This window comes from Meriones unguiculatus, chromosome 1 (assembly GCF_030254825.1).
Source record: "Meriones unguiculatus strain TT.TT164.6M chromosome 1, Bangor_MerUng_6.1, whole genome shotgun sequence".
Classification (NCBI taxonomy): Eukaryota; Metazoa; Chordata; class Mammalia; order Rodentia; family Muridae; genus Meriones; species Meriones unguiculatus.
In genome coordinates this window covers 176137132-176164677 of record NC_083349.1, presented here as the reverse complement: position 1 = coordinate 176164677, position 27546 = coordinate 176137132, and the positions used below count along the sequence as shown (strand labels likewise).

At 46.5% G+C, this 27546-nt stretch overlaps 1 protein-coding gene and 1 pseudogene across 7 annotated transcripts in view; both read left to right on the top strand.

The window, feature by feature from the left end:
- The window catches only part of Gramd1b (GRAM domain containing 1B), a 228321-nt gene that overhangs the window by 103300 nt on the left and 97475 nt on the right, over positions 1–27546 (top strand). For 5 of the 7 annotated variants that reach the window (XM_060371900.1, XM_060371907.1, XM_060371904.1 and 2 more), the window contains one exon: positions 7262–7351. In XM_060371900.1, coding sequence (XP_060227883.1) covers positions 7262–7351 — 90 coding nt within the window. Of the gene's footprint in view, positions 1–7261; positions 7352–16914; positions 17246–27546 lie in introns of those variants that run through there. The other 2 variants (XM_060371912.1, XM_060371937.1) reach the window with 2 other exon arrangements.
- LOC132649053 (large ribosomal subunit protein uL10-like) lies at positions 17252–27315 on the top strand (annotated as a pseudogene).

Below are 27546 nucleotides of genomic sequence, written 5' to 3'. Positions count from 1 at the left end.
GGGATCTGAGCAGCTGGGTGAGTGACAAGTGGACAATGGGGCTTTGGGAGACAGCAGGAAGTGGAGTCTGCCAGCGTTGCTGTAGAGCGGTGTGTAGGTGTTCTTCCAGTTTACGTGACTCTCATAGTGAAGTACAGAGAGAGGGGAAAAGACACTGAAGTCAGACATGGGCCTGCGTCCCACAAGAGTCCTGCTGGACGTTCAGAGAGCTCGGTAGGATATGACAACAAACACAAGGGTTTGGCCATTTGTTGGATGTTCATTTACTCACTGCCAATCCTTTTGTTAAAAGCTTATTTTAATCGGGTCACTCAGTCTTTGTAAGGAGTCTGTTTACTTACCTCTGATCAGACATGGCGATGGGAATAGAGAGGACTTAGGTTTGCTTCTCTGAGTTGCTCAGAACACAAGTGTCAGAGCTGGAATTTCAGTCCTTGGTTTGATCTGGAAACTTCTCTTGCAAGTGCCATCCAGTAAGGTTCTCTAGAGGAAGGCAAATGCTCTGGACCGGTCACTGCTGAAGCCTCTGGTCGTATGGATATTGAGTACCTAAAGGGCAGCTAAGATCTGTGGTTCTACTTAGTTGAAAATTGTACCGTACGTGACTCGTGGCCACTGTGTGGGTCAGCTCAGCTCTCTGCTCTCTTTGGGAATTGTCTGTATTATCTGTCATAGTAGGTGACGGTTACCCCCACCCCAGATGAATCACAATGAATTTTCTAGTTTTTTTTTAAACATTTAAATTATATTTATTAATGTACTTATTTAGGTTTTTTTTGGGGGGGAGGGTCGGATCTCCCCCTTTTTTTAAGATGCTGTAACTAGTAAACGAAACACAAAAGGTAAATATTTATCTATTTTTTCAAATGTGTTTGGATGTGTTGTCTGCACATGCTCCTCTAATCTGCCTGGGTGCCTCAGGCCTGCAGAGGCCGGAAGAGGATATCAGATTTCCTGAAACTTGAGTTACAGTTGGTTGTGAGCACCAAGTCCGTGCTGGGAACTGAACCTGGCTCCCCTGGAAGAGCTCTTAACAGCGTCTCTCCAGCCCTGGTCAAGGCTTCACCGTCAAGGCCAGGCTGCCCTGAAATACACCTCTGTCCTTCCGCCTCAGCTCCCCAGGACCAGGGGTTACAGCTAGAAGGTACCGCACTGGGCTTGTTGCAGGTTATTTTCACTCCACACTGGTCTCCTGCTTATATGAGCATCTGATGAGAGTCATCACCTCTCGAGGGAATGTACGCTGCTATTGCACAAGATAGCTGTGACATGTCCGAGGTCCCTGACGGGCAAGGTTCCCCAGTTTGAAGCATGAAGAAGCACCCTGCTAGTATGTTACTTCCTTGAGTGCAGAGACCTCCGGTGTTTTGTTTAACGTGTCTGGATTCTAGAATAATGTTTCGTGCATAGTTGACCCTTGATAGTTTATTGGAGGAGTGGCTGCAAGAGTCCCGGGTAACACTTCAGGATCAACCAGAAGAACTTATGAAACTCCCAAGAAAGACAAGAGAACAGAAGTACCACAGAGGGAAACTCTAGGACTCACAGAAGTCCGGAAGGAGGCTCTTCCAAACCCTGGAATCACTCCCCGTGTCAAACCTGCTTGGGCAGTCCAGTAGGATTACGATTCTTGTTTGTCTGCTTTGGTTTTTGAGGTAGGGTCTCACTCTGTAGCCCAGGCTGGCCTGGAACTCGGATCTTCCTGCCTCAGCCTCCCCAAGTGCTGAGGCCACAGGTGTATGTCACCACTTCCAGCTTAAAAGCAAAAGAGACAGTTTAACCACTTTCCCTGGGAATAAAACCAGAGTGGTGGGTGTGGGCTCCAGATTGCAACCGATTAACTCACAAATGAGGATGTGTGTGGGGGAGTCCTCTATCCTGACCCCCACTGCATTAGGAATGTTTTCAAAAATACTCATAATTTCTGGCCAAACAGCTTAGCAGTAGAGTACTTGCCTTGTGTGGGGGGCCCTGGGTTGGATGCCCACAAATAACCAGATCAAGAGCTTCTGGCTCTAGTTTAGATAGGCTGCATGATAAGGCACCCAGTTTATTATGTTTTGACAAAGCTTTGACAGCCGCCGGAGTAGTGAAGTAAACAAAAAACCAAAAAGAGTTGAAGGAGACCCCTCCCTCACCCTTTTAAAAAAACAAACCTGGGAACTGAGCACAGTACCACCTATAATTTCAGCTGCTGAAGAGGCTGAGACAGAAAGAAGGACCTGGGGTTTGAGGCCATGCTGGGCTACACAGTGAGATTCTGTTTAAACAAAACGAAACAGAGCTGGGCGTGATGGCTCATACCTGTTATCCCAGTGTTGGGGAGGTAAGAGACAAGAGGACCCTTGCACCTTTGAGGCCAGCCTGGACTGCACAGTTAAATTCCAGACAGCCTGGACTACAGAACAATACCCTGCCTCAGAGCAAAGCAAACCCAAACCAAATGAAACCCAGACATGGGCATGTTTAGGGGAGAAAGAGGTGTACAAACAGAAAGGTGTTTTGTGGGTGAGGAAAAGAGTGAGCTGCATTCTGAACCTATGATAACTCTTTGTCCAGCTGCCTCTTGCTGCAGGTTCCCACGGGAGCCGTTAAACAGAAGTGAGTCTCCAAACCCGGTAGGCAGATTGGCAGTTTGCTCCTAGCCTGTGATTTTCTAAGTACTATTTGAGACTATTAGGTATGTTGTGTAAGAACCTGGCAGCCTCTCACAATGTCCCAGTCACATCTGTGTACTTACTTCTATTATTAGACTTTCCCATACTTGCTTGCCAGGTGACAAAGAGAAACTGATTTTCTTTATTCTCCACTTCTCTGTTTCCTCCTTTCTCTCCCCGAGTACGCTTTTTCTACTTAAACCGAAATGGTAAACTTTTGAGTCATTTCTCTATGTGGAAATAATTCAGCCTGGAAATGCAGCGTTCTCTTTCAGTTGTGATGGTGTGGCTCTATTTTCCAGGGCCAGGGGCCCTTAACATTTTTCTCACTGAGCTTCTCTCTTGACCCTGAGTGAGATGACTCAATGGGCAAACAGAGTTGCCTCCCACCAATCCCGAGGACCCGAGTTCAATTCTTGGAACCCACATGGTGGAAAAGAGAGAACTGATTCCTACAAGCTGCTCTTTGGCTTCTACACACAGGCTGTGACATGTGTATATACTCCCATCCAGAAGAAAATAAGAAAGGATTTCCTCTGTATGAACTTACTCTGCATGGGTATTATTCCTTAACAGTAGGTTTGCTTGCCTGGCATGCTTGAGGCCCTAGGTTTAACTCCTAATGCTGCAGAGACACTAGTAAATTAAGAATCTCCTTTGCTGCCCTGAGGATTCTTGGCAAAGAATTTCAAAGTATCTGTCAGGCAAAGCTAACCGTGGGCATTCAGTTCAATTGGTATTCAACACCTGTCACGGGTCTCTACCGTTTCTAAACCGAATTGCGCTCTTTTATGCATGTGTTGGTAAGCTCATCTGACCTTTAGAAAAAGTAAATCCCCTCTCTCCTGCTAAAGTGGCAGAGTCAAGACTAGAACTTGAGTCTTCGTGACTCAGGGCATGATGATCGGATTCCTAGAAATTTAATCCCCAGCTCTATAAATTGAGGATTAGGTAGTGACTAAACACCCTAAGTCTCCATTTCTTGAGGAATTAGGCTAAGAGAGGATTAAGTGAGCCTGGCCAGGGTTATAAGGCCAATAAGAAGCAAAGCCAGGGAAAACTCAGGCTTGTCTGCTTCTTCTATGGCCACGGTTTGAAGAGAATTTCTTTCTCCTTGTTTATTAATCAAAGACAGCTGTGACTGTCACTTGCAGTGTTGTGAAACTCCCAATTAGCATGAGAAAATTGTTGCTATTGCAGCAGTGTGCAGATTACTGCCAAGAGCAGGGAAATGGGCACTTTAGTCTCGGAGGCCTTGGTGTGGTGCCTTCCGTCAAATGTGGGATAATACTGAATTTCATCCTCCAAGCCTCCTGGCAGCTCAGATCTCAAAACTCCCTGAAGAGCTAAAGCTACTCAGGAAGGGGGCGGGGCACATGTGGTGGTCCTTGCCTGGAGTCTGAACTGCTGGGGAAACTGAGGCAGGAGCACTGAAAGTTCAAGCCTGGGGCTCCTTAGTGAGTTCAAGGTCAGCCCAGGAGACGTTCTGGGTCTGAGAATAAAAGAAAGCCTCAGTGGTGATGTACTTGTCCGACACATGAAAGGCCTGGGCTCCATCTGCAGTACTGCAAACATAAGACACTAAACTAAATAACATATCAAAAAGAGAGCAGGTTCTGTCTCCATCAGTGGGCAAAAGGGCATCTTCTTGTGGCTTGTGAGGTTAGCCTGTACTTTCTACATGTGTGTCTGTTCCTTGGGTTCGGGAGGAGGATAGCAATTAGGTGAAATAAGGGAATTTGTCCAGGACGCACCTCAGAATTTCCCCACCACGGCCTGCCTTCTGGAGCATGCTTCATGAATTACCGTGTGTTTTCCTCGAGCCTTCACCAGTGTTGTGAGTGTCAATAGGATCATCTAGGATCAAGCTCTGCAGTAGTAGGCACACGAGGAACAAAACGGGGAATCCTCTGATGTTTTCAAGAAGTGTGTGTGTGTGTGTGTGTGTGTGTGTGTGTGTGTGTGTATGTATTGGACGCTACATGCCAGCCTCAGGAGTCATTCCTCAGGGACTGTCCACCTTGTTTTTGAGATAGGGTCTCTCACTGGCCGAGTCCTCTAGGCTAAGCTGGCCAGCAAGCCCCAGAGATCTGCCTGTTTCTGCTTTCCCAGTACTGGAATTACAAGCCTGAGCCAACACAACTGGCTTTTTCCATGTGGGTTCTGGTTATCAGACTCAGCTGGCTTTGAACTGACCTACCTCTGTGTCCAGAGTGCTGAGTTGATATGGATGTCCTGTCATGCTTGACTCCCACCAATTTTAAGTTTCAGTGCAAAAAGCTTGTTGTTGAGACACTTTTCTTTTACTGCGCCTCCCCCCCCCGAAAGAGATGACCTTTTGTCTTCTGATCTCAAAGCATCTCATGTTTTGTGAGAGTCATCATTCTTTACTCTTGAAAACAGGGCGCATGCCTGATTCCCGTGTTCTGCTTTTGTGTTGACCCCTACAAAATGATGCTTTTCCCACGGTGTGCATTACAAAGCAGTTGATATGTGTGTACCACAAACGCTGATATCCGCGTTCCACATATGTATATGTTCTCATAAATCTTACTATTGCTTTGTGAGGTGAGAGCTTTCGGTACTGCGTAGTATCAGCGAGGAAAAGAAAATAATAAATCACTTGGAGTCATACAAGCAGGAAGTGACCTGTGATCCCTGGGAGGCCTGCCCAGGAGGAGAGGAGGGAGGGAAAACTGTGCTCATGGGAAAAAAAGTGAAGTGTGAATTTAACCCACAGCGGAGCATCGCCACGCTGTACATGTGTCCCCTCCCTACGGGACCATGCTATGCAGCCGAGGTTTCGTGTTCCATGCTCAGCCAGCGCATGATACTGCCCCCTGTTGGCATAGTTGAGTGTGCGCAGGCTTGTTTTTTGTTTGTTTTTGTTTTCTCTGTGTAGCCTTGGTTCCCTGGACTTGCTTTGTAGACCAGGCTCTCCTTGAACTCACAGTGATCCACCCGTCTCCGCCTCTCTGATTTTTTCCCCTTTTTTTAGTATTTGTATGTGTGTGTCTCCCCCAGAGGTGGCTCTTTCCTTCCACAGTATGAGTTCAGGGGATGGAACTTGGGTTGCAGGTCTCAGGGCCTGAAGTCAAGCGTCTTTACCCACTGAGACATGTTGTTGGCCCCAGTTGGTATTTATTAGTTACTTGGAACCAATACACATCTTTAAGGTGACCAATTGTTTTTACTTCCTAGTACTTTCCAACTCATGGGAAGACCAGAAGGGGGCACCACAAAATTGACTCATTCTGGTGACGGAGGCGCTGGGTTGGTTGTGATTTGGTAAACAACAGTGCCATCTAGTGGACCAACTTGCTAATACCAGGAAAATTCTCTCTCCCTCTCTTTCTCTGTGTGTGTGTCTCTCTCTCCCTCCCTGTCTCCCTCCCTCCCTCCCTCTCTTCCTCCCAGCCCTGGCTGTTCTGGAAATCTGTATACCAGGGTGGCCTTGAAGTCATCAAGATCCGCCTGCCTTTGCCTCCCAAGTATGTGGTGGGATCAAAGGCAAGCGCCCGGGCGTGGGATCTCTTTTAATTAGCTTAATTTTTAAAGTTTTGGTTGCTAGAGGAAGGGTAAGGTGAACAGGAAGTACCAGCCTATTATTTCCAATATAGATCAAGGCCAGCCTGTTCCTCAGAGAGGCCGAAATGCTCATCATGGTCTTTCAGGTTAGTTGAACCCATTGATTATTATAATGTTAGAAAAACTCTGAACTTTAGACACCCCTCTTCTGCTTCTCTTGCCAAGTTCTTTCCATGGTGTACACTGCAACACCCCTCTTGAGGCTTTGTGATTTGGAATTTCTTCTCCAGCTCCCATCCCCATGGTGATTGATAAAAGTCAAACAGGTGAATCCGCAATATAAAATCACATGGATCAGTAACACTGGAGCAATGTTCTGTTACAAGAAGTTGTAAATGTATATTACGATGCTGTATAGAATCCTTAAGAATTCTGCTTTTATTGTTGTTTGGTTTGTTTGTTTTTTGACAGAGTGTCTCTATGTAGTCCTGGCTATCCTGGAACTAGCTTTGTAGATCAGGCTGACCTTGAACTCATAGAGATCCGCCTGCCTCAAGGCATGAGCCACCATGCCCAGCTTCAGAACTCTACTTTTGAACTGAGCTCTGTTTTCATCCAGAGTAGGAAGATCAGAAATTTTGCCTTTTCCCTTCCTCCCTCTCTCTCCCTCAGGGCAGGGCAGTGGACCTGTTAGGTGGTGCAGATCCAATCACAGCTGCTTTCTGAACTCTCCCTCCCTCAGACTACCCAAGCCCTCCCCCTCCTACTGCAGCAGCTACATGGGTACTAGGGTGGGTTGAAGAAGGATTTCTGCCCCTTCAGAAAGCTTAAAAACGACAAGTTGGAAGCTGTCAGTGCTTGCCTACCTAGGCATACCTGGAGATCCAGATAGTCAGTAAGTGAGTCCTTCTCTGTGTCATGAGAGTGGCTTTTGGCTGGTTAGTGACTTTTCCATCTCAGCACGCCTGTTTCCACGGCTTTTGATTGGTTTTGTATTCCCATTTCTTTGTGTAGTTGAGGTCTGCCTGAGGAAGCAAGAGAAGTTTTAACAGTTCGCATCCTGTGTCTTTCCTCAGCAGCCAGCAAAGCAGCCAGCAGAGCAGCCAGCAGAGCAGCCATGAGGATGATTCCAGCAGGTTCCTGAGCCCTCGAGTGCGAGAAGAAAGGTACGTTTGAAGAAGCTGGAGTGTTGGGGAGTAATGGCGAAAAGTGTCTGATGGGATGGCCATGCATCTGCTGCTTCTGCTGTGTGTGAGCATGTTGAGAAGCAGAAGGGGGGCATCTGGCCTTTGTCCTTGGAGAATGATTGGAAAGACAACGGTTGTTCAAGAAACCAGAGGGAGCAACACTACTGCAGTTGCTGAAGGCATGGGGCTGGCTCTTTGAGGGAGGAAGCCAAGGGCAGACCAAAGGCTCTGGGCAGACTTTGGGTTTAGGATTTGAGTCATGCCTTTGTTTTGTTTTAAGACAGGGTTTCTCTGTAGCCCTGACTGTCCTGGAGCTGGCTTTGGAGACCAAGCTGGCCTTGAACTCCCAGAGATCTGCCTGCCTCTGTCTTCCAAGTGCTGGGATTAAATGCGAGCATCATACTTTAAAGGTTGACGGTAGCATGGTTTGTGTAGTGAAAAGAAATTTTGTTTTGTTTTTGTTCTGGGTAACGTGTTTTGTACCTGAGGAATTTGTAATGTCCTAAGATGGTGGGCACTTGTGGTCCCTGAAGGCTGCATCCTTTGGAATGGAGCAGATTGTGTGCTTGCGGTGGGGGTTATTGGGGAAGAGGTTCAATAACAAAATTGATATGGATGCTACAAGGAGAATGTGGAGGTGTGGAAATGCTGGGTTGAGGATTTGAGAGCTGGTTCTGCATTAGGGTTGTGAGGACTAGCGCTGACCCGGATCTGTTTCATTAGTGTTTTGAGTATACGGAGTGGTTTCTGGTATTAAATTAAGTTTGTCTTTATGTAAATCAGAGAAAGGTGATTTGATCCTGAGCCCAGAGCCTCTAGTATGCTGGGCACACATTCTGAATTCATTGCTGGAGAGAGCAGGGCAGTGGATGGGGAACTAAAAGAAAGACTGTGTAGACCTACTGGGGGGCTCTGGGATTTGATAATTTTGGGACAGCCTGGAGGCTGGAGAGATGGTTCAGCAGTTAAAAGCACTGTCTGCTCCTCCAGAGGTCCTAAGTTTAACTCCTAGTACCCATATGGTGGCTCACAACCATCTATACGGGGGTCTGATGCCCTTTTCTGGCATGCAGGCTTACTTGCAGATAGAGCACTCATACATAGAATAAGTAAATCTTAAATAAAAAGTAAAAAAAAAAAAAAAAAGAAAAAAATTGGGACAGCCTCTTGCTGTGTAGCTTAGGCTGGCCTGAACTTGAGGTCCTCCTGACTGGGTTTCCTCTAGGCGTATGCCCCTGGACATGACTTGAGATATGTGTCCTCATATATGGACATATGAGGAGGAAATCATACATATGAGGAGGAAATCATACATATGAGGAGGAAATCATACATATGAGGAGGAAATCAACTGTATATTAGAAAAGGGCATTTACTTACAGACTTTTAAAAATTACATTGTGTATGTGTGTGTGTGTGTTTGGACATCTGTGGATATTAGAAGACCATTTTCAGGAGACTCTTCTGTCCTTTCACCCTGTGGGTCCTGAGGAATGAACTTGGCTCTTCAGGTTTGATGCCAAGCTCCACTACCCGCCAAGCCATCTTGTCTACTCGGGATACATTTCTCTTGGGCTTGGCAGTTTATGCCTATAACCCAGCACTCTGGAGTCAGAGGCAGGAAGGTAGATTCCCTGGAAGTGTAAAGCCAGCCTGGTCTATATAGCTGCAGGCCTGCCCAGGCTACATATGGAGACCCAGCATTAAAAACAAACAAACAAACAAACAAACAAACAAAGTCATTTGTAAGTCTAATATTGACTAACTTGAAATGATTTCCTATGAAAAAGAACAGGAGAATTTTACTTACCAGCCACCTAAAGGCTAATAACTGACCCTTCTACCGCAGTCTTACATGCTAGGATTATACCCTTACACCTCTCTTCAGATGGTCTTTGAAGGGGGTGTGCATAATTTTGATCTGTATGAATTTGAGCAGATCTGGTGTATTATGATCCATTTTTTTTCAAGATGGATTTTAGAGTCAAGAAAATGGTTCTGAGGCTATTTTATTTTAAATTTTTTCTCTATTATTATTATTATTCATTATCATTTATTCACTTTGTATCCCCGCTGTAGCCCCCTTTTTTATCTCCTCCTGGTCCCATCCTCCCTCCCTTTTCCCTGCCATGTCCCTCTCCTAGTCCTGATAGGGGAGGTCCTCCTCCCCTACTATCTGACCCTAGCCTATCAGGTCTCATCAGGTCTGTCTGGATCCTTGTTCTCTGTGGCCTACTTAGGTCACCTCACCAGGGAGAGGTGCTCAAAGAGTGACCAAAGGCCACTGAGTCCATGTCTGAGACATACCCTGCTCCTATTACTAGGGAACCCACATGGAGACTGAGTTTCCCATGGGCTACATCTGACCAGGGGATCTAGGTCCTTTCCATGCATAGTCCTTGGTTGATTCATCAGTCTCTGCAGGACCCTCTGAGGCTGTATTTTTTGGCTGTTTGTCTCCCTGTGGAGTTCCTGTCCCCTCTAGATTTTTCTAGCTCCCTCTTCTTTCATAAGATTCCCTGCACTCAGCCCAAAGTTTGGCTATGAGTCTCAGCATCTCTTTCAATACCCTGATGGATAGTCTTTCAGAGGACTCCTATGGAGATGGCTCCTGTCCTGTTCCCTGTCTTCTCCAACTTCTGATGTCTTTCCTGCCTGCCCTTCTGAATGAAGATGAAGCCTCTTCTCTAGGGTCCTCGTCGTGAGGCTCTGTCATTTTAAGAACTGGCTGAAAGGTGTGCGGTCGTGAGACTGTTAATGACAGTACTCCAGAGGCAGAAACAAGTAGATCTCTGTGTTCTTAGCTCACCTGTTCTTAGAGCAAATTCCAGGACAGCCAGGCTACAAGGGGAAACCCTGTCTCACAAACAAACAAATAAAATGAAGACCTGTTTGACAGACAGGAAGTTAGACTAGAAAGAATGTTTCTGGTGAGTAGAATAGCACTCACACTTTTGGCTCCGGCTGGTCCAGATTGCTGGGTATAGTCATGGGCTGCCATTCCCAGTTCTATATACAAAATCCTACAAAATAAAACTGAAATTGAATTGGAGGAGGGTAAGTTATAAGTGAGAAGGATTCAGTCCACGTTAGAATGTGGGTTTGTACGATGAAAACAGGCCCCATAAAGTAATGAACTCCCCTTTCACAGGAGAAATCGAGCCAAAGCCAGGGACTGTGTCAAAAGGGACTCTGTTCTGGATCAGAGTGCCAAGGGCTCTCTAAATATTATGTTTGCATTATAAAGTCTTTTAAATTTTGTCCCATTTCTCTGATTTATGCCCATTTTTAGTCCAAACAAGTGTTTCAATTCAGTCTACATGAAGTGACTGTGGAGAGGTAGTGCCTCTCCCCCCACAAAAAAAGACTAATTAGTCCAGATATTTAATCAGTTTGATCTCAGGATAGCTCTTTCAGTCCCTCTGTTCCTCTGTCTCTGTGTCTCTCTGTCTCCCCACCTTCTCTTTCTTTCAAGTGAGGGAGAGGCAAGGCCTCTCATTGGCCTGGAACTCATTGATTAAACTCCCAGTGAGACCCAGGGATCCATCTGTCTTTGGTTCCCCTTTGCTGGCTGTGGCTGTAAGCTCAGGGCTCCTGGAGATGAAACCTCTGCTTATGTCAGCAAGCATTTTACTGACTGAGCTATGTTCCCAGCCCTTCAATCCGGGCGTTTGGATGACTGTGCACTATCTCATTAATGGCCACATTTCCTGTGCTATGCGTCTTTCCTCTAATCTTCCCATTTGCTCTGTGACATTCCTCTGGGGGGGTGGGGGGGAGGCAAATGCCGCAGGGACTATCATAGACTGAGAGGGACCAAGAATGGGGTGGTCAGTGGCTGCTTCTAATACCCCAGATCATGAAAGTTTGCTTCATAGATCAGGGGAAAATTAAGATTGATTTTTTTTTAATCTTAAAATTCTTTAAAATTATAGGTTGTTTTTTTTTTTAATAAGATGCTCTTTTAGTTGGTTTAATAAAACATTGATTCTTTCATGCTGCACAAAGTTCAGGATATACTATTTAGAGACAGTGACCGCCTAGCTCTAACCTTGTACCACTTGACAATCTAATCACCATGTGACTGCCTCACCGTGCGGACATCACGGGATCCTCACCTAAATCGAGTCGGCTGTAAGCATCTCTAGGAATCTAATCTTACTGGACTAGCTCCATTGTTGACTGAAGTGTACTCATGTGTCCTGTGACTGTCTGAACAATTGTAAACGAAGCGTCTTTATCTGGTCAAATGGGGTAACAGTGATTTCCAGGGCAGCTATGATGTCAGAAAGAAGTCAGTTCTATGTAAAGAATCCATTTGCTGGGAAATGGGGAAGGAGTCGGAGGGAGGGCTGTCTCAGAAGTAGGACACTTGTGAGCTCCTGCTGGGTTTCCAGCAAAAAGGAAAAGAGAGCACTTCCTGGAGTTTGTGTGTGCGTGTGCCCATGTATGCACTTAGTAGGTGTTAAATAAATGGTGGGCATTGCACTCTCATTTTGGCACCCAGTGAGACTTGACTCTTCTTGAGCAGAGCTAAGCTCTCCTGACCCATGGTACCAAGGACAGGGAAGGGGGTGCATGAGGCCTCACCCAGCTGAGAACAATTGGCAGCTGACAGCTCCAAGGGGAGGGAGAACTGCCCGTGCTCCAGTGGGTGGCAACACACCTTGTGCCTGAGGGAGCACTAGTTTGGAGTCGGTGGGGTATAAAATAACAACAACACAGAGTAGGCATGAAGTTGGGAGGGGGATGTGGAAAGGAGGGTTTGTGGAGGAGTGAGTGGTAGAAATGCTCAAAATACATGATTTGCATATATGAAATTCTAAAAGATAAGTTAAAAAAAATTATATATCTAAGAGGTCACCCAGACAGAAAATGTGGGTGGAATTCAGAACACCTGCAAATGCCAAGCACAGACACTGGTGGGTAAACAGACTACGGTGTGACGTCACCTCTCAAGAGTCTTGTTAATGGTGAGACATACATGCAAATGAGTGTACGATATCATTTTGCACTTGGCATTAAGCATTCAGTAATAAAACAAAATCCTTGTTAAGTTCTAAGCTGTGCAGTGAATCCTCTACATATTTTCTTTACATTTGTGTTTTGCTGGCATGTATGTCTGTGCAAAGGCATCAGATCCTCTGGAAATGGGGTTACAGACAGTTGTGAACTGCCATGTGAGTGCTGGGAATTGAACTCCGGTCCTTTGGAAGAGCAGCCAGTGCTTTTAGCCACTGAGCCACCTCTCTATCCCCTCTACGTAGTTTCTTAACACAGCCCTCTTTCTGTGGCCCTATCAAGTGGATACTGTTTTGTTTTCCCTCAGAATTCAGGAAACTTGAGGCCCAATGTAGTTAAATACCTACCCAGGAGCGCTTACTGTTGTGGGGTGAAGGCTAGGGGTGCACCCATAAAGCCTCTGGAGGGTGATGTTTCAGCTGAGAGCTTCAGGCTGAGTAGGAGTGTCACGCTGACAGCATTCCTGGGGAGGGAACAGGATGTGCGCAGGCCCGTGGGTGTGAGAGAGCGGGAGAAAGCGAGAAGAGCTCAGGAACCACAAGTACTAGTCTGCTGCAGCATCTTGTCCTAAGAGTGGGCTTTTAGGAAATGGCCAGAAAAGATTATTTGATCAGGTAGACAGGTTTCTTGATGCCATGTAAGGAGTGCTCTTCGTTAACAGGAAACCTTGAAGGAATCACGAGAGCTAGAGTGCTCCGCATCTTCCTGTGCAACCTTATAAACAGCAGCTTTTTGAGGCAGAGTCGCAAGTTGCTCAGGCTGGCCTTGAACCTGCCTTGTAGCCTAGACTGCCTGGATCTTCATGCCTCCACATGTTAAATTACAGGCGTTTCTTTATGAAGTTTCTGGAGGCTGAGAAGCCCAAGATTAATGTACTTGCAGAGTTAGTGTTTAATGAAGTCTGCTTTTGCTTTTCTGCCTTTCTTCATCTTTCTTCTTATTAAAGGTAGAAAAGATTTAGACTAACAAAAATTACCTTTAAAAAAAATGCCCCATTGAGTTTAATTTGAGTTGTTTACAGGATCGTTGAGGGTTTACTTACTGTTGTATGAGCCACTTATTGGTGACTGTATCTCTGAAGAAATGCCTTTCCCTCCTCCCCAGCAGCTGGTAACTGGGTATGAATCCTCAGGGAAAGGTGGGGCCTAACAGTCTGTTGTCCTTATATATTTGTGTCCCTGTGAATGGGTACACAAAAGTGTGCTTGTGGGGGCCAGAGATCAACTTTGGGTGTCCTTGTTGAGGTGAAGTCTATTTTGAGGCGGTTTCCCACTAGGTTCTGAGGTTTGCTAACTGAGCAAGGTTGTCAGATTTTCCTTCCCAGGCACTGGGATTACAAATGCTCCGCCCTGCCGGAGCTCTCTATTTTGGCTGCCAGTCTTATGCTAAGCACTTCACCTCGGCTATCTCCAGGCCTTCTTAAAAAACAAGCAGGCAAGCAAACGAACACCATCAGTGGTCCACTGTGTGGTGCAGGCTGGCCTCCCATCCAAAAATTCTCCCGTCTCAGCTTCCCAAACGATGGGGTTGCAGATGTGTGCCAAGATGTCCAGCTTGCAGCCCATTGTCTTCATAGGCCTCTGAAGTCTGTTACACTGGAAGCTAGAATTTCAGTGTGAATGGGAGTATGGCAAGGCTCGTTCAGCCTATAGCACCACGTCACTACATCTGTTCTTGTTTAAAGGACCTTTAAAAACACATTTATCACCTTGTGCATGCACACATGAATGTGGAGGTCAGAAGACAACCGGTGGGAACAGATCCTAATCCAGCTATCCAGTCTCCTAACCATTCATTGAATGCGCGCTATGCGCTGTCCACTCTAGACGTCCTACACAGCTATGATCAAGTCAGCCGCTCTGATGCTTGCTGGCCAGCGAGAGGGAACAGGCGCTAAACAAAGAAGCTACCGAGTAGTAAGAAATGCTCCGGAGAAGAGGAAAGAGGGTGGTAAATTCAGCAAGGACTGAGGTGGGCAGGGAGGGGTGACTGCCATGGCAACACTGAGAGCAAGACCAGATGGAACATTTCTGAATGGTGGTGGTGAGGACACAAAGAGAGGAACCAATTAAAAATGTGAGAAGTAGAGCTGACAGAAATGACATCCAGGAGGCTGTCCAGGATGAACGTGAGTTTCCTGGCTAGTGCAGCAGGGGAAGGCGGCAGAGTCTAGAAGCTGAGTGCCTCCTGCACTGTGATCATGGCTCCAGCACAGCAGCTCTCAAACTTCCTGACGCTGCGACCCGTCAAGACAGTTCCTCATGTTGTGGTGACCCCCCCAAGCATAAAATTATTTTCCTTACTACTTCATACCTATGCCTTTGTTACTGTCATGATCCATAACGCTATGCAGGATATCTGATATGAAACCCCTGTGAAAGGGGCCTTTGATCCTCAAAGGTGTCCTGACCCACAGGTTGAGAACCACTGCTCCAGCACGTGTCATGTGATATTGGAGGAAATCAATGTGCCTCATCCTTCTCCTTTGTAAAATTCGTGTCATGACCATGCCTCATAGGATCGTGAAATTGAAACCATTGCATGCGATGCTTTATAATAAGGATATGCCTGGCCCATGCATGGCTAGTGTTTTTTATGTTTTCATTACACTTTGTTAGTACACTGTGTATGATTGAGGAATACGAAGCATAGCCACGATTACTGGGTTTCAGTTTTGGCATATACAGCATGTACTACTCATGGTACATGCAAATGGAGAGGCAGACTCTGCAGGGGCTGGGCTGGGAAGTTTGGATGGCTCATCTTCAAAAGTACTTGTTTGGAGCTGTGGGGGTCGGAGGTAACTTCGCGAAGGAGCACTTGCCCTAGTGTGCTGGAGGACTCAGATCCCATCACCAGCACTTCGAACAAACATTCAAAGATCTGGTTTAGGCCGTAAAGGAATTGGATGTACAGCATATGTGTGTGGAAGGAGGGAGGGTCCTCAGAGCTGAGTCGGGATCCCGGCCTGCTCTGCTTGGCTGTGCTCCTATTGAAACGTAAGGAGGCCAGGTGTCAAGGAGGAGAGACCCAGAGGGTAGGAAAAGGAACACTCCTAGGCAAGTAATGAGAAGAATGGATGTATGCAAGTGGTACAGATGGAGTCATAGGTGATGGAGGAGGGAGGAAAGACGGTAACTTCAGGGTATCTTCTTTGCAATAGTAAGGAGTGAGATCGTCTCTAAGGTGGGATGTGAACAGTCTAGAGGTTGGATTCCATTAGTTTTACATTATTATTAAATTTAAACTTTAAAATTGTATCTCCCCCACCACCGTGTGTGTATAGAGGGGGGGCGTGTATATCAAGGCCGCAGCAACCCGAGACCACACCAACTTGCTGGAGTCACTTCTTTCCTTCCATGTGGGTTTCAGGGATGCAACTTAGGTTCTCCGTCTTGAAGGCAAGGACCTTTGACTGATGCAGGTTTATAGATATATTATTCCTGTGTGTGTGCCTCTGCACGAATACCACAGCACGTGTGTGGGGCCAGAGAACAGCTTCGTGGAGTTTGTTCTCTTATCTCTCTCTGGTTTCAGGGTTTTAATTCGGCTCTCTAGGTTTGATTAGCAAGAGCTGCCCTCTTAATTTAGGTGTTTGTTTGTTTGTTTTTTAAAAAGCTGGGCAGTGGTGGTGCACACCTTTAATCCCCGCACTGGGAGGCGGAAGCAGGCAGATCTCCGTGTTCTCAGCAAGCTTGGTCTACAGAGAGAGCTTCAGGACAGACAAGGAAAACACAGAGAAACCCTGTCTCAAAAAACAAACCAACAAACAAACAAACGTCACCCATTGGGAGGCTGGAGAGAGCTTCGTGGCCAAAGTGCTTGCCTTCCAAGTGTGGGGACTGGAGTTTGTGTTCTCAGCCTCTGCATAAAAGCTGTGTGGGGATAGGTACCTAGCTACCAGGCTAGGTAGCTGGACTAGTTGAGTCACTTTCAGGTTCAGTGAGACTTTGCTTCAAGGAAAAAGTAAAGAGAGAACAAGAAAGACCCCAACACCAACCTCTCGCCTCCGTGTGCGTCGTGCACATGCACACACAAACAGACACCCACATCAGTGTCTCCCTTGAGTTCCTGTTTTGGCACTGCTTCCCTCAATGATGGACCCTAACCTTAAGGTATAACGACCCCTTTCCACTCCATGTTGCTTTTTGGTCATGGTGTTTTATCACAGCGACAGAAAGCCAACTGACAGCCACCATGTCGGATAGGAGAGGTGTCTTCAGTTCTGCTGATCCTGACCTGGAACTTGTCCTCTGTAGCAGATTTCTGCAGCACTCTAGCTCCATCTACCTGCCACTGCATTCTCCATGGCCCCGGTTTACTCAGGTGATCTTTACCTTAAGGAAGGAGCCAAGTAGCAATCCCTCTGGGAGCAGTGCCCGCTGCCCCTCCTTTCCCTCCAGCGCCAGCAGCTGACATCACATGCAGGTACAGAGGGAGCAGGAGCTTGCCAAATACCCTGAGCCCTGCCAGATGTGGACGCATGGGCCAGAGCTCTGCATGGAACCATGGCTCAAACAGAGGGCAGGGGAGGCTATGACAGCCCAGAACACCAGACTCTCTCACACTGGGCCCTTCACCTTCCCGTGCTTTGAATGGGACCACAGAGCATGGAGAGAGCATGTGTAGAAGCTCACTGTCTGTCTCTGGGGCAGCTGCGCTGCGTCCGAATGCTCGCAGAGTGAGCCTGCCGCCCTCGAGGTCGTGGCTGCCATGTGGCCAGCCCTCCTCTGAGCCCGGCATGGTGCAGAATCTGCGAACCCAGACTGTCTCGTGCAGCACAGCTGTCAAGCGGACTTGCTACTTCCGTGTCTCCTGTCTGAGGAAGAAGCTGGCCTTCCTGAGAGCCAAGTAAGTGGCAGTGGCAGGTTCAGATTGGGATAGCTTGGCTTCCACGATTGCTCTCTGCTGAGTGACAGGGACGTTAGAGAGAGATGGAAGTGTTGCAGGGGGCTGAAGGCAAGAGCTAAAGTGGGCAGCTGATGGGGTGTGGAGTGGGAGATTGAGTCTGTGCCCCACTGTGTGATTCCTAAGAGGTGACCTGCCTTTCTGTGTTCTTCTTAAGTAGTCAGCTAGATGGCAGCTTTTGTTTCTTTGATGCAACATCAGTCAGTAAGGAATTTGGAGGGCTGGAGAGAAAGGTGCTGTACTCTGTGTGCCTGGTCTTTGTGAGCGCTGAGAATTGTTTTTGATGGATAGCTTGAAGTGTGTGGAGATATTGAACTCATGTGGTCACCTATTATGCCCCTTAGCTTCAGGACTGTGCGTTGATGCTATGCCTGCCTGCGCAGGTTGACACGATGATGTGAGTACAATTCAGATGAGGGACACTTGTCTTAAGGCAGGCTCCTAATCTGGCAGACCTGTGCTGCAGCGGCCCCTTGCAGACCATGCTGTATCTTAAGCTCTGTGACAAGTGGAGAGGAGGAGGCTGGCTGGAGGAAAGAGATTTGAATGCTGAACCCCAGTTCAATTCAAAGCCTTTGCTCAAGGGGCATACAGACTTGTGCAAATTACAGGCAGGCGGGCACACTTTTTGTCTTTGATGTGAAAACAATGGTTAGCATCAGAGAAAGGAAAAATGGAACAAAAAAAAATGTGAGGAGAGAAAAGGGGCAAAATGAAGGTAGTAAGAGGCTAAATGGGTTTCAAAGTAGGTAGGGACCAGAGGTTGATTTTTCACTTGGTCTTGATGCTCCGTGTCTCTGTCTCTTGTCTGTCTGTGTCATCTCCCCACCCCCAATCCCTCCTAGAAATACACAGAAGGCACAGGCATGCATTTTTGTGATCCCCATGTAGCCAAGTACTGATAGTTCCCTGCCCAAGGTCTCCCCTGGCCTGAGCTTTGGTGGTTGCTGAGTCTCTCTCCTTAGCACAGGCTATGCCATGCACACAGTAGGTGTCCCACAGACTATATCCATGCTAGTGGCCAAAGAGAATTCTTCCTTTAGTGAGTTTATCCTCGGTACTTTCTTCTCTTTTGTTTATGACAAGGTGTTGCTTTGTAGCCCAGGCTAATGTATAATTCAAAGTGATCCTCTGCCTCAACCTCCCAACTGCTGGAATAACAAGCCAATGACACCACGACTGGCCTTATTTTCAAGCTTAGCACTAACCTCAAGTCACAGTTGTGTGTGTTTGATGCTTTAGTCGCTCTCTTCTCCATTAGTCCTTATACTTCATGAGAGTAGACATTGGTTCTCTTTGATTTATTGTATTGTCAATGCTTAGTTCAGCCCCCAACACCTGAAAGGTACTCAGAAATATCTGTTGAGTGAATCTGAACCAGTGAATGGACTAAGGGTTTTGTTGTTGTTTGTTTGTTTTTTAAGTTGAGACAAGGTTTTCTGCTATAACTTCCAGTGTTTTATGATCACAGGATTCAGTGAAGTTGTCCCAAATGGAAGGGTGCTATTAATCTTTGGACTTTTTGTGAAAATGGTCTGGTCTGTGACTACCCACCATGTGTCCCCCTTCCTCTGCTCCTCACGCTTTGGGCGAGCACTTGGTCTTGTGGAGGACAGCACCTATGGACTGTGGGTAGTGGAGCAGGGAAGCTCGCTGCTGGCCCTGCCGCCCCTCCCAGCCTTTCCAGCTCACCGCTGCCCTGCTCTCGCTGGCAGCCCTGGATGCTTTTGTAGCTGTCAGCAGAACTGCCTGCAGGTGTAACCATCACCTGCTCTGTGTTTTTCCTACCCTAGCACTTCTCTGCCTGAGAAAGGGGGTTGTTAATTATAGCTCAGAGAGTACCCTCTCTCTGCTGACACCGTAATTGGGATTTAGCTTTGGACAACTGGCAGGGTGGATGGTAAGTTTCATTCCCCAGCTTTCCTACTTCTTGCTAGGAGAAATCTCATCCTCCTACCAGTAACAATAAAGAAGGAATGTGAGTGGGAGACAGTTTGGGTGCATGGCAAAGAGTCCAACATCAGGCTTGGCCTACTCTGTGCTTTAGTCTTTTCTTCCTTTTTACACTGAGGCTGAGACTAGGAATTGAAGGCCAGAATCCTTCTCAATGTCTAAGTTACAATGGAAGCTCAGAGCAGCCCTCTGCAGCTCACCCATCTAAGCCCTGCAGTTATTGTACTGGGGGTGATACCATCAGCATGGTTGCCAAGCCATCTTCAGTTTTATCACTGCATTGTTGGTGTGCACAATGTATTTCTATAATGGGAGTGACCGAAACCTCTGTAGTGTGTAGTGAGTATATATGATGATGTAGAGATTTTAAGTATGAAATAATATACTTACAAATCCAAGTTTGAATGTTTCCTGTACATGAATGGGTTAGTGTCCATTCCCTCTGGGTAATGAGTGATCAGTTCATCTCCAAGGCTGTGGTTCTCAGCCCTGTGTGTGTTTGAGACTTATAAGAAGAGCAATACAGTTTCCTAGACTTTAGTCTTAACTTTAGGTATACCTGGGCAGGCTCAGGAATTTTCCAGGTAATGGGTATCACAAGAGCTTTTGATGCTAGTTGTCTCAGATCTTGCTTCAAGGAACCTATCCTTAGCTCGAAGCCTCCTAGGACCCTGCTCGAAGCCTTCATTCGTTTAGCAGAACTGTGCCTAACACGCCGAGGCACACAGCTTCTGTTTTCTCAATATCTGTCTGGTGCATACATAGCCCAGGAACCACTAGCCATTTGCAGCAAACAGAAACGTGGTGGTCTCGGGATGTGTGTTGAAAGCAGTCATTTCATCTTACCTATTGCCAACCTTCTAGGCAACTTGGTGTTTGGTTTTGTTTTGCCCTATCCCCAGGCAACATGTTCCATATACAGTGAACTGCCCAGCTTCCTCCTTTTCTCTGTCATTCCTCATTAGTCTGAAGGCCAATGTCTTCCTCAGAGAAGAGAGAAACCCGTTGTGACCCTGCTTCAGAATGCTCAGGGGAGCTGAAGAGAGAGGTGGGAGGAGCTGAGGATGTCTGGGTGCACCTCCTCCCCACACCCCGAGAGTGCACAAACACCGGAGCTCCCTTGTGTCATCCTTCATGTGACAGTGATGAATGAGCTGGTAAATGGGAATCAAACTGAACTTCTGAAACGCCAAGTTTATTGGTTGACATTTGAGATTCTATGAGACAGGTGCTGAACTTCTACAATGGGAGTGACTTTACCTGCTTGGTTCCTGATACTCTTGAAATAAAACTGACCTGCTTCCTTTTTGGGGCATTCTAAATTACAGGTGCATTCTTACCTGTCTGGGTGTAGTAAAGGAGTCTTATAATTTATATATATGATTGCATAGCTATTAAAAACTGGGCTAGAATTTGAACCAGGCACCAGGACTCTAGATTTTAAGCACTTTGCTATACTAATCTCTGTTTAGTCCTAGTGGCTGAGGTGAGGTAGTATCAGTAATGTTCATTCATTGCCCTTGAGGTCTCAGGAATTGCTAGCAGCTAAGGAAGATGAAATCTCTCCTTTGCTAGTTTTACTGCTTTCCCGGAGGGATTTCAGGTCTAAGGTAGGTCTGAGCAGCACAGGCCCACAGTCTTTGAGAAGCTGGGGGCTTCTCAAAGCAAGGTGCTCTGGGAGACTGATGAGCTTTCTCCTGACCAGCAGCACCTGCACTGAGATATCCCTAACGTTTTCTCTGGCTCCCCTCACCCCTACAGTACGCAGCAGGTACACTGATACAGGTGACTAGTTTCGAAGGTTTGGCCAGCTCCCTTTCTCCTACCTCTGTTCCCTCCTACCTACCCTTCCCACTACCTCTGTTCCTTCCTTGTCTAAACTTCCTTAGAAACTCCAAGCCCTCACTTATCCAGAGAGAAGCTCACTTTTCTAAGACTGGTTTGTACCTGGCTCCCACATCTCTGGTTTTCCCCAGGCTGGACAGCTTTTCTCCATCTACAGCTCTCTGGTGCTCAGTTCTTATCCTCTCATGGCCATTGCCACCCTGACTCGAATCACTTAGTCTCCTTCTCCCTCCGTACTCAACCAGATCCACTTTCCTGACTATCTTGTGGATTATGGTGTTTTGTTTCAAGAGAGACAGGTCTCACGTAGCCCAGGCTGGCCTCAGACTCACACCTTATCCTTATGCTTTAGTGTCTTATCCTTATGCTTCTAGCTCCCAAGTGCTGGTATTAACAAGTAAGTGTCATCATGCAGAGTTTTATGCAGAGCTGAGCATCCAATGCAGGCTTTGTGCATTCTAGACAAGCACACTCCAACTGAGCCACATCCCTGGCTGACCTTGAACTCATAGCAGTCCCATGTCCTGAGTGATGGGATTACACACCTGTGCCATCGTTCCCTTTATGTGACTTCCTTCTGTTTGATCCCAACTTCGACTCTCTTTTAGTGTGTAGTGCCCATTCGTTTTGCCCTGTAGTATCCTTGGTCCAAATTCTCCTTCCTGACCTTAGTCTAGTGACTGTTTTGTTTGCTGTGCTGCTTTAATGTCTCTGTTTAACCCCAAACAGCAGCTGGGTCTCTCTTATCTGTCCTTACCATCAGTTCTGGGAGAGACTTAAAATGTACACCTTGTGGCAAAGAGTTGCATGGAGAAGGGGAAGACAAGCAGTCTACCACTGAATAACAAACACAGAGGCAACTCTGCCTTAGTATTTGCTATATGTCAGACACGATTCCAAGCCCTTTACAGTGATTTCTGATTTCATAAATGCTTTTGAGTTTTCTAATATCTTTGTCTTATACATAAGGAAATGGGGACACCATCAGGCTAAGTAATTTGCCCAAGGTTACATAGAGGTGAGTGGCTGAGTCAGAATCCAAGTCTCAGAGCTTCCTGGTGCTTTGCTGAAGGTTAGTGGTTAATAAGCAAAGGATGAGAAAGTCACTCACAAAGACATACACCTGCGAGGGAACAACGCTGCCCTTTCTCTCTTCCTGTTTTCTCTTCCAAAGAACCTCTCTTCTGTTAAGCAAAAAGTCTATAAGAAAACTCTTAGACTCTTTACTTTTTCAAGTTCCCTACAGTTCTGTGAACCCTTCCAGTCTCGTTGCCTACTTTTCAGTTTACTGTCAGCACTCAAACTCTTAAGAGAAGGGGATTCACCTTTTGGGAAACTGCATCTGATTTCTGGCTTGCAGTCTTGGTATATGGAAGAAAGATCCAGCTGTATACTGTGAAAACACTGCAAATATGGCTGCCAAATGCTTGCTACACAGAACTACAACTCCCAGAATGCAGTGCCAGAAAAGTTTATCTGACTAGGGTTTGAAACAACCACACTGGCTTTCTTGTATTCCAACCTCCCAAGCAGCTGCTACCATGAAGGCTGATCTAGCAGCAGCAGGTGCAGTGTTCTGCTTCAGATCTGTGCTCAGGGAGCTGGGGACTTCCCACATCATCTTCTCCTTTGTTGTCAAAACCCGGCCTTCCCAAAGGCTTCCAGGTCTTTATTATTTCCTCTCCTCAACTTAGTCTTAAGCGCAGTGATTAAGCAGTAAGAAAGTAATACCTAGGGTAGAGTGACTAGTGTGAACAATTGTCCTAGATAGAGAATGTGATAAATGAGTATTTCTTTCTTGCCTTTTCACTAAGTATTAGGTGAAATGAAATGCATTGGAGAACAGGGAGATTCAGGTTTCTAGTTTTAAAAGTGAGTGCATAGGCTAGAGGGATTATTTCATAAGGAATTATCAACATGTTTCTGCTAAGTAGTCGAGGTGTGGATCCAATGGTCTCTTCAGTGGTTTCTCTTTTTTAAAATATCAGTTTTAGCTCTTGCCAGGCATCCTTATTAGAGTGACATCATTTTTAAACCCCATGTGGCAATCCCTGATGCACCACCTGATGCCCAGGGAAGACTGGGCAACCTGGAAGTCCAACTATTTCATTACGATCATCCAACTTTTGCTTCACTGTGGGAGGAGACAATGTGGGCTCCACGCAGATGCAGCAGATCTACATGTCACTTTGAGGGAAGGCCGTGGTGCTGACAGGCAAGAACGGCATGATTCCCAAGGTCATCAGGGAGCATCTGGAAAACAACCTGGCTCTGGAGGAACTGCTGCCTCACATTCGGGGAATGTGGACTTGGCGTTCACCAAGGAGGCCCTCACTGAGATTAGGGACATGCTGCTAGCCAATAAGGTGCCGGCTGCTGGCCATGCTGGTACCATTGCCCCATGTGAGGTCACTGTTCCAGCTTAGAACACTGGTCTGGGGCTGACTTAGAAGCCTCGACTTTTCCAGGCTTTGGGCACCACCACTAAAATCTCCAGAGGTACCACTGAAATTCTGAGTGATGTGCAGCTGATAAAAACTGGAGACAAACTAGGAGCCAGTGAAGCCATGCTGTTGAACATGCTGAATGTTTCCCTTTTCTCCTTCGGGCCGGTCATCCAGCAGGAGCAGCATCGATAACCCGGAAGCGCTGGGAGTGCTTGCCATTACAGAGCAGACTCTGCACACTGGCTTCCTAGAGGGTGTCTGAAATGTGGCCAGTTTTTCTGCCAATTGGTTACCCGACTGTCGCCTCAGTGCCATACTCTGTCATCAGTAGATACAAGCAGGTCCCGGCTTTGTCTGTGGAGACTGGCTACACCTTCCCACTTACTGAGAAGGTCAAGGCCTTGTTGGCTGATCCATCTGCATTTGTGACTGCTGCCCTGCGGCTGCAGCTGACACTGCTGCTCCTGCTGCTACGGCTGCTGCGGCCCCAGCCAAGGCTAAAGCTAAGGAAGAGGCGGAGGAATCAGATGTGGGATTGGGTCTCTTTGACTAATCACCTCTCAAAACAGCCAATTCAGCCAGCTTACCTTGAGAAACATGGAAACAAAGGCTTACTTCTCATAGATAGATAGATAGATAGATAGATAGATAGATAGATAGACAGATAGATACCAGTTACAGTTCTTCCTTTTTTTCTCAGAATTTTCTTTGTACTCTGAAATAGATACTTCCCCACCACTGACGCCTAATATTATCTCCTCCTCTTCATGCTGCCATGTCTTACAGGTTGTCTGTTCTGTACCAAATAACATTCTCCCTGAACTGGGGTTCAAGGCCTGAGCTGCCATGTGGAATGCATACAGATGCTTCTACTGGTGTTTTCTCAACATTGTAGGCACATGTTCACCTTCTGGGGATGCATGGCAGGATTTGGTTGTTTGCTTTAGTGAGGCAGAGCTTGCTAAGTAGCCCTGGTTAGCCTGGAACTCACTATGTAGAGCAGCTGGGCTCAAGCTCGTGCGGTTCTTCCTGCCTCATGAATACTGGGATTAAAGGTGTGCTTCCTTGAGGACTGAGTAGGTAGATGGCTTGGGTCAGTGGAGAGCCTAGGCAGACTCCAGTTAGCACAGAACTGGTGTCTGTGTGGTTTTGACGAAACAGAATGTCCTCCTTTGTAGGTACCGGCTTTCTGCTCTCCATCTGCACATTTGATTGTCAGCCCAGGCACAGAGAGAGCATTGAAGGACACATGATAGCCAGAGGGAACTTGTCAGGCTTCCTAGTAGAGAGGACAATGTGGTGTCTGTGGAGTGGCATAGCCCCCATGCTGTTGGATTTTTAAAGGAGTCTAGTAGAGCTACCCCTCACTGAGTAGGAAAAAGGCCTCTCCTTGCTGCCCCCCACCAGTAGATTCCAACCATTATTACAGAGCAGGACATGTAAAGACAGTAAGCAGAGTTACAGAAAAATATTCATTGACCCGAATTCTACTACAAGGTGAGGATTTTGGATTTTGGAGCATTTTAGATATTTTGAATTAGAAGGCTTCATCTAAGAAAGCATATGCAAATATCTCTAAATCTGACACACTTTCCAGACATGTAACATTTCTGATCCCCAGCATTTCAGGTAAGGAAGACACACATGCAGTTTCGTCCCTTAGAACGTATGTATTATGTGTTTGTGATGGGAGGAAAATGGGTCTCTGGGTTCTAAGACATGTATCTCTCCCCTGCCTCAATTTTAACTTGGATTGTTGAATTGAACTCTGGCAAGGCACCTTGGTCTCTTTTTCTGCCTCACATGAGCATGAGTAAATCACTGATTCTTTTTTTTTTAATCTAAAAAGCAGTCTTCACTGGAAATTCTTCCCAGTCTAGATTCAAATTTCTGAGTGCGGGAATTAGCCACCACACCAGGCTCAGGAGACTTCTTTAAATCTGTCTCTCTATCTATCTGTCACTTCAGCCTCTTATATCCTGGGATTAAAGGCGTGAATCAGCCTTCTGGCTTTAAATTAGAATTAGTTTATTGTTATTTGGGTGAGGCAGGGTTATGCAGCTTAAGCTGGCCTCAGACTTGCTATGTAGCTGAGGATAACCTTAAACTTTTGATCCTCGTCTCCAGCTCCTAAGTGCTGGGATTGTCACATGTATTGCTAGATCCTGTTCATGAGTTGATAGAGATGGAACCCAGGGCGTCATGCGTGAGAAGCAAGCACTCTGCCACCTGAGCTACAGTCCCCTGCCTCTCACTTGGCTTTAACTGATACCTTCTGTTCTCTAAGTCTTCATGAACTGGGAGCAGACTGAGGAGGTACAGAGAGGTGGAGTGAAATTGGGGTTAGGGAGTTTGCGGAAGAGGTAGTGCACTCAGTTCATGTAAGGTTGAGTCATTTTCAGTTGCTCACTGTGTGACTTAGACAAGTCACTTCACAGCTACAAATCTCAGGTTAACCAACTTTGTATCATGTATCTATGGGACATTCGAAGAGATGACAGACTTGGAGACACAGCTTCAATTATGGAGTCCTGTGAAAAATGGAGAGTGGACAGTTTTATTGCTCTGGTCGTTAAGACAGACTCAGGATCATTGACACTTACTGGTAATAGTGTGTGTGTGTGTGTGTGTGTGTGTGTGTGTAGATGTTTTGAGGAACAAAATAAAATCATTTTATCTTTAATGAAGTGGCAACAATTCAAAACATTATAAGAAGAATTGTTCCCTTTAGAGGATATGCCTGCCATGATTGATTCAAACAACCACGACCAAAGGCAGTGCTGAGATTAGATTTCAAAAGCATGGGGTGTGGAGTTAAGAGGACTTCATGACTCATACATTGCCTTACTTTGCTCAGGACTCACAAACAGATATGCTGTGAGTCTTCAGATATGTTACTGAGTCTTCCTCAGGAGAGGGGACAGCAGAGGAGACACCACGGGACCTGCAGGCCAGGATGCAGTTGCTGGGATATGAACCCTTGGCAGAAGTGAGCCTGCTGTTTCATAGGGTCAGATTTTCCCTAGGGTATAGACATGATCTTCCTGATCATCCAGTAATAGTGGCGAGGCATGAACACGCTTGAGGTAGAGGGGGTCATGTCTATCTGTAGCCAGCCGTGTTTGTCTTGGCTGTTGATGGTTTTGTCAGCTCTGTATGTTAGTCCGTTGAACTCATGGCTATGAAGTTGGGCTTGAATTAAGGAAGGTTATTAAAAAAGAATGAAGAAAAGTAGGGGAGGGAGTGGACAAGTGATCTGATTCAGCCCATGGCTTCATTCTTGTTCAAGGTGAATCTCTGATCCTTTACCTGCCTGGGTTTTTTTATGGTCAGAGGGCTGCTCTAGGAAAGAAGGGAAGAGTTTGGGAAAAAAGACAGATAATTTCTCCAAGAACTGTAGCTTTTATGGCATAATTATATGTTTAAAATTACATTTGTTTGTGTATGAGCTTGCTAACACATGGCACAGCACTCATTGAATAGGTCAGAGAACAACTTTCAGAAGTTTGATCCATAATGTGTGTCCTGGGGGCTGATCCCAGTTCTTCAGGTTCGGCAACAAATGCCTTCGCCACTGAGCCACCTCCCTGGCCCAATAGCAGATTTACATAGTAAAAGCCTATGTGGAAATGACCCCCAGAAACTGACATCCTTGCATTCATCTTGATTTTGGGGACCTGTATCCATAAGTTGTCAATGGCTCTGTAAGCTTCCATTCTTTTGGTCGCTCTCTATGGACTTGAAATGTTGGACAAAAGGAATCCATGTCCTTAGGGCCAGGCTAAGTGAGCCTTGCTCATGAGGAGAAAATGATCACAGAGAGGTACTGAGCCTTGCTTGAGGGCTTGCTTGGGTCTGAAGTACAGCTTACAGCCGCTGCAAGAAGGTCAGTGCCTCCAACGGAGTGTTCCCTTAAGAGCGTTCCTCTCTTCCACCTGTGCTGGCTCCAGCCGACAGGATGCGTACTGTGAATGCTGGCATGCCGCTTTGAGCCTGTCC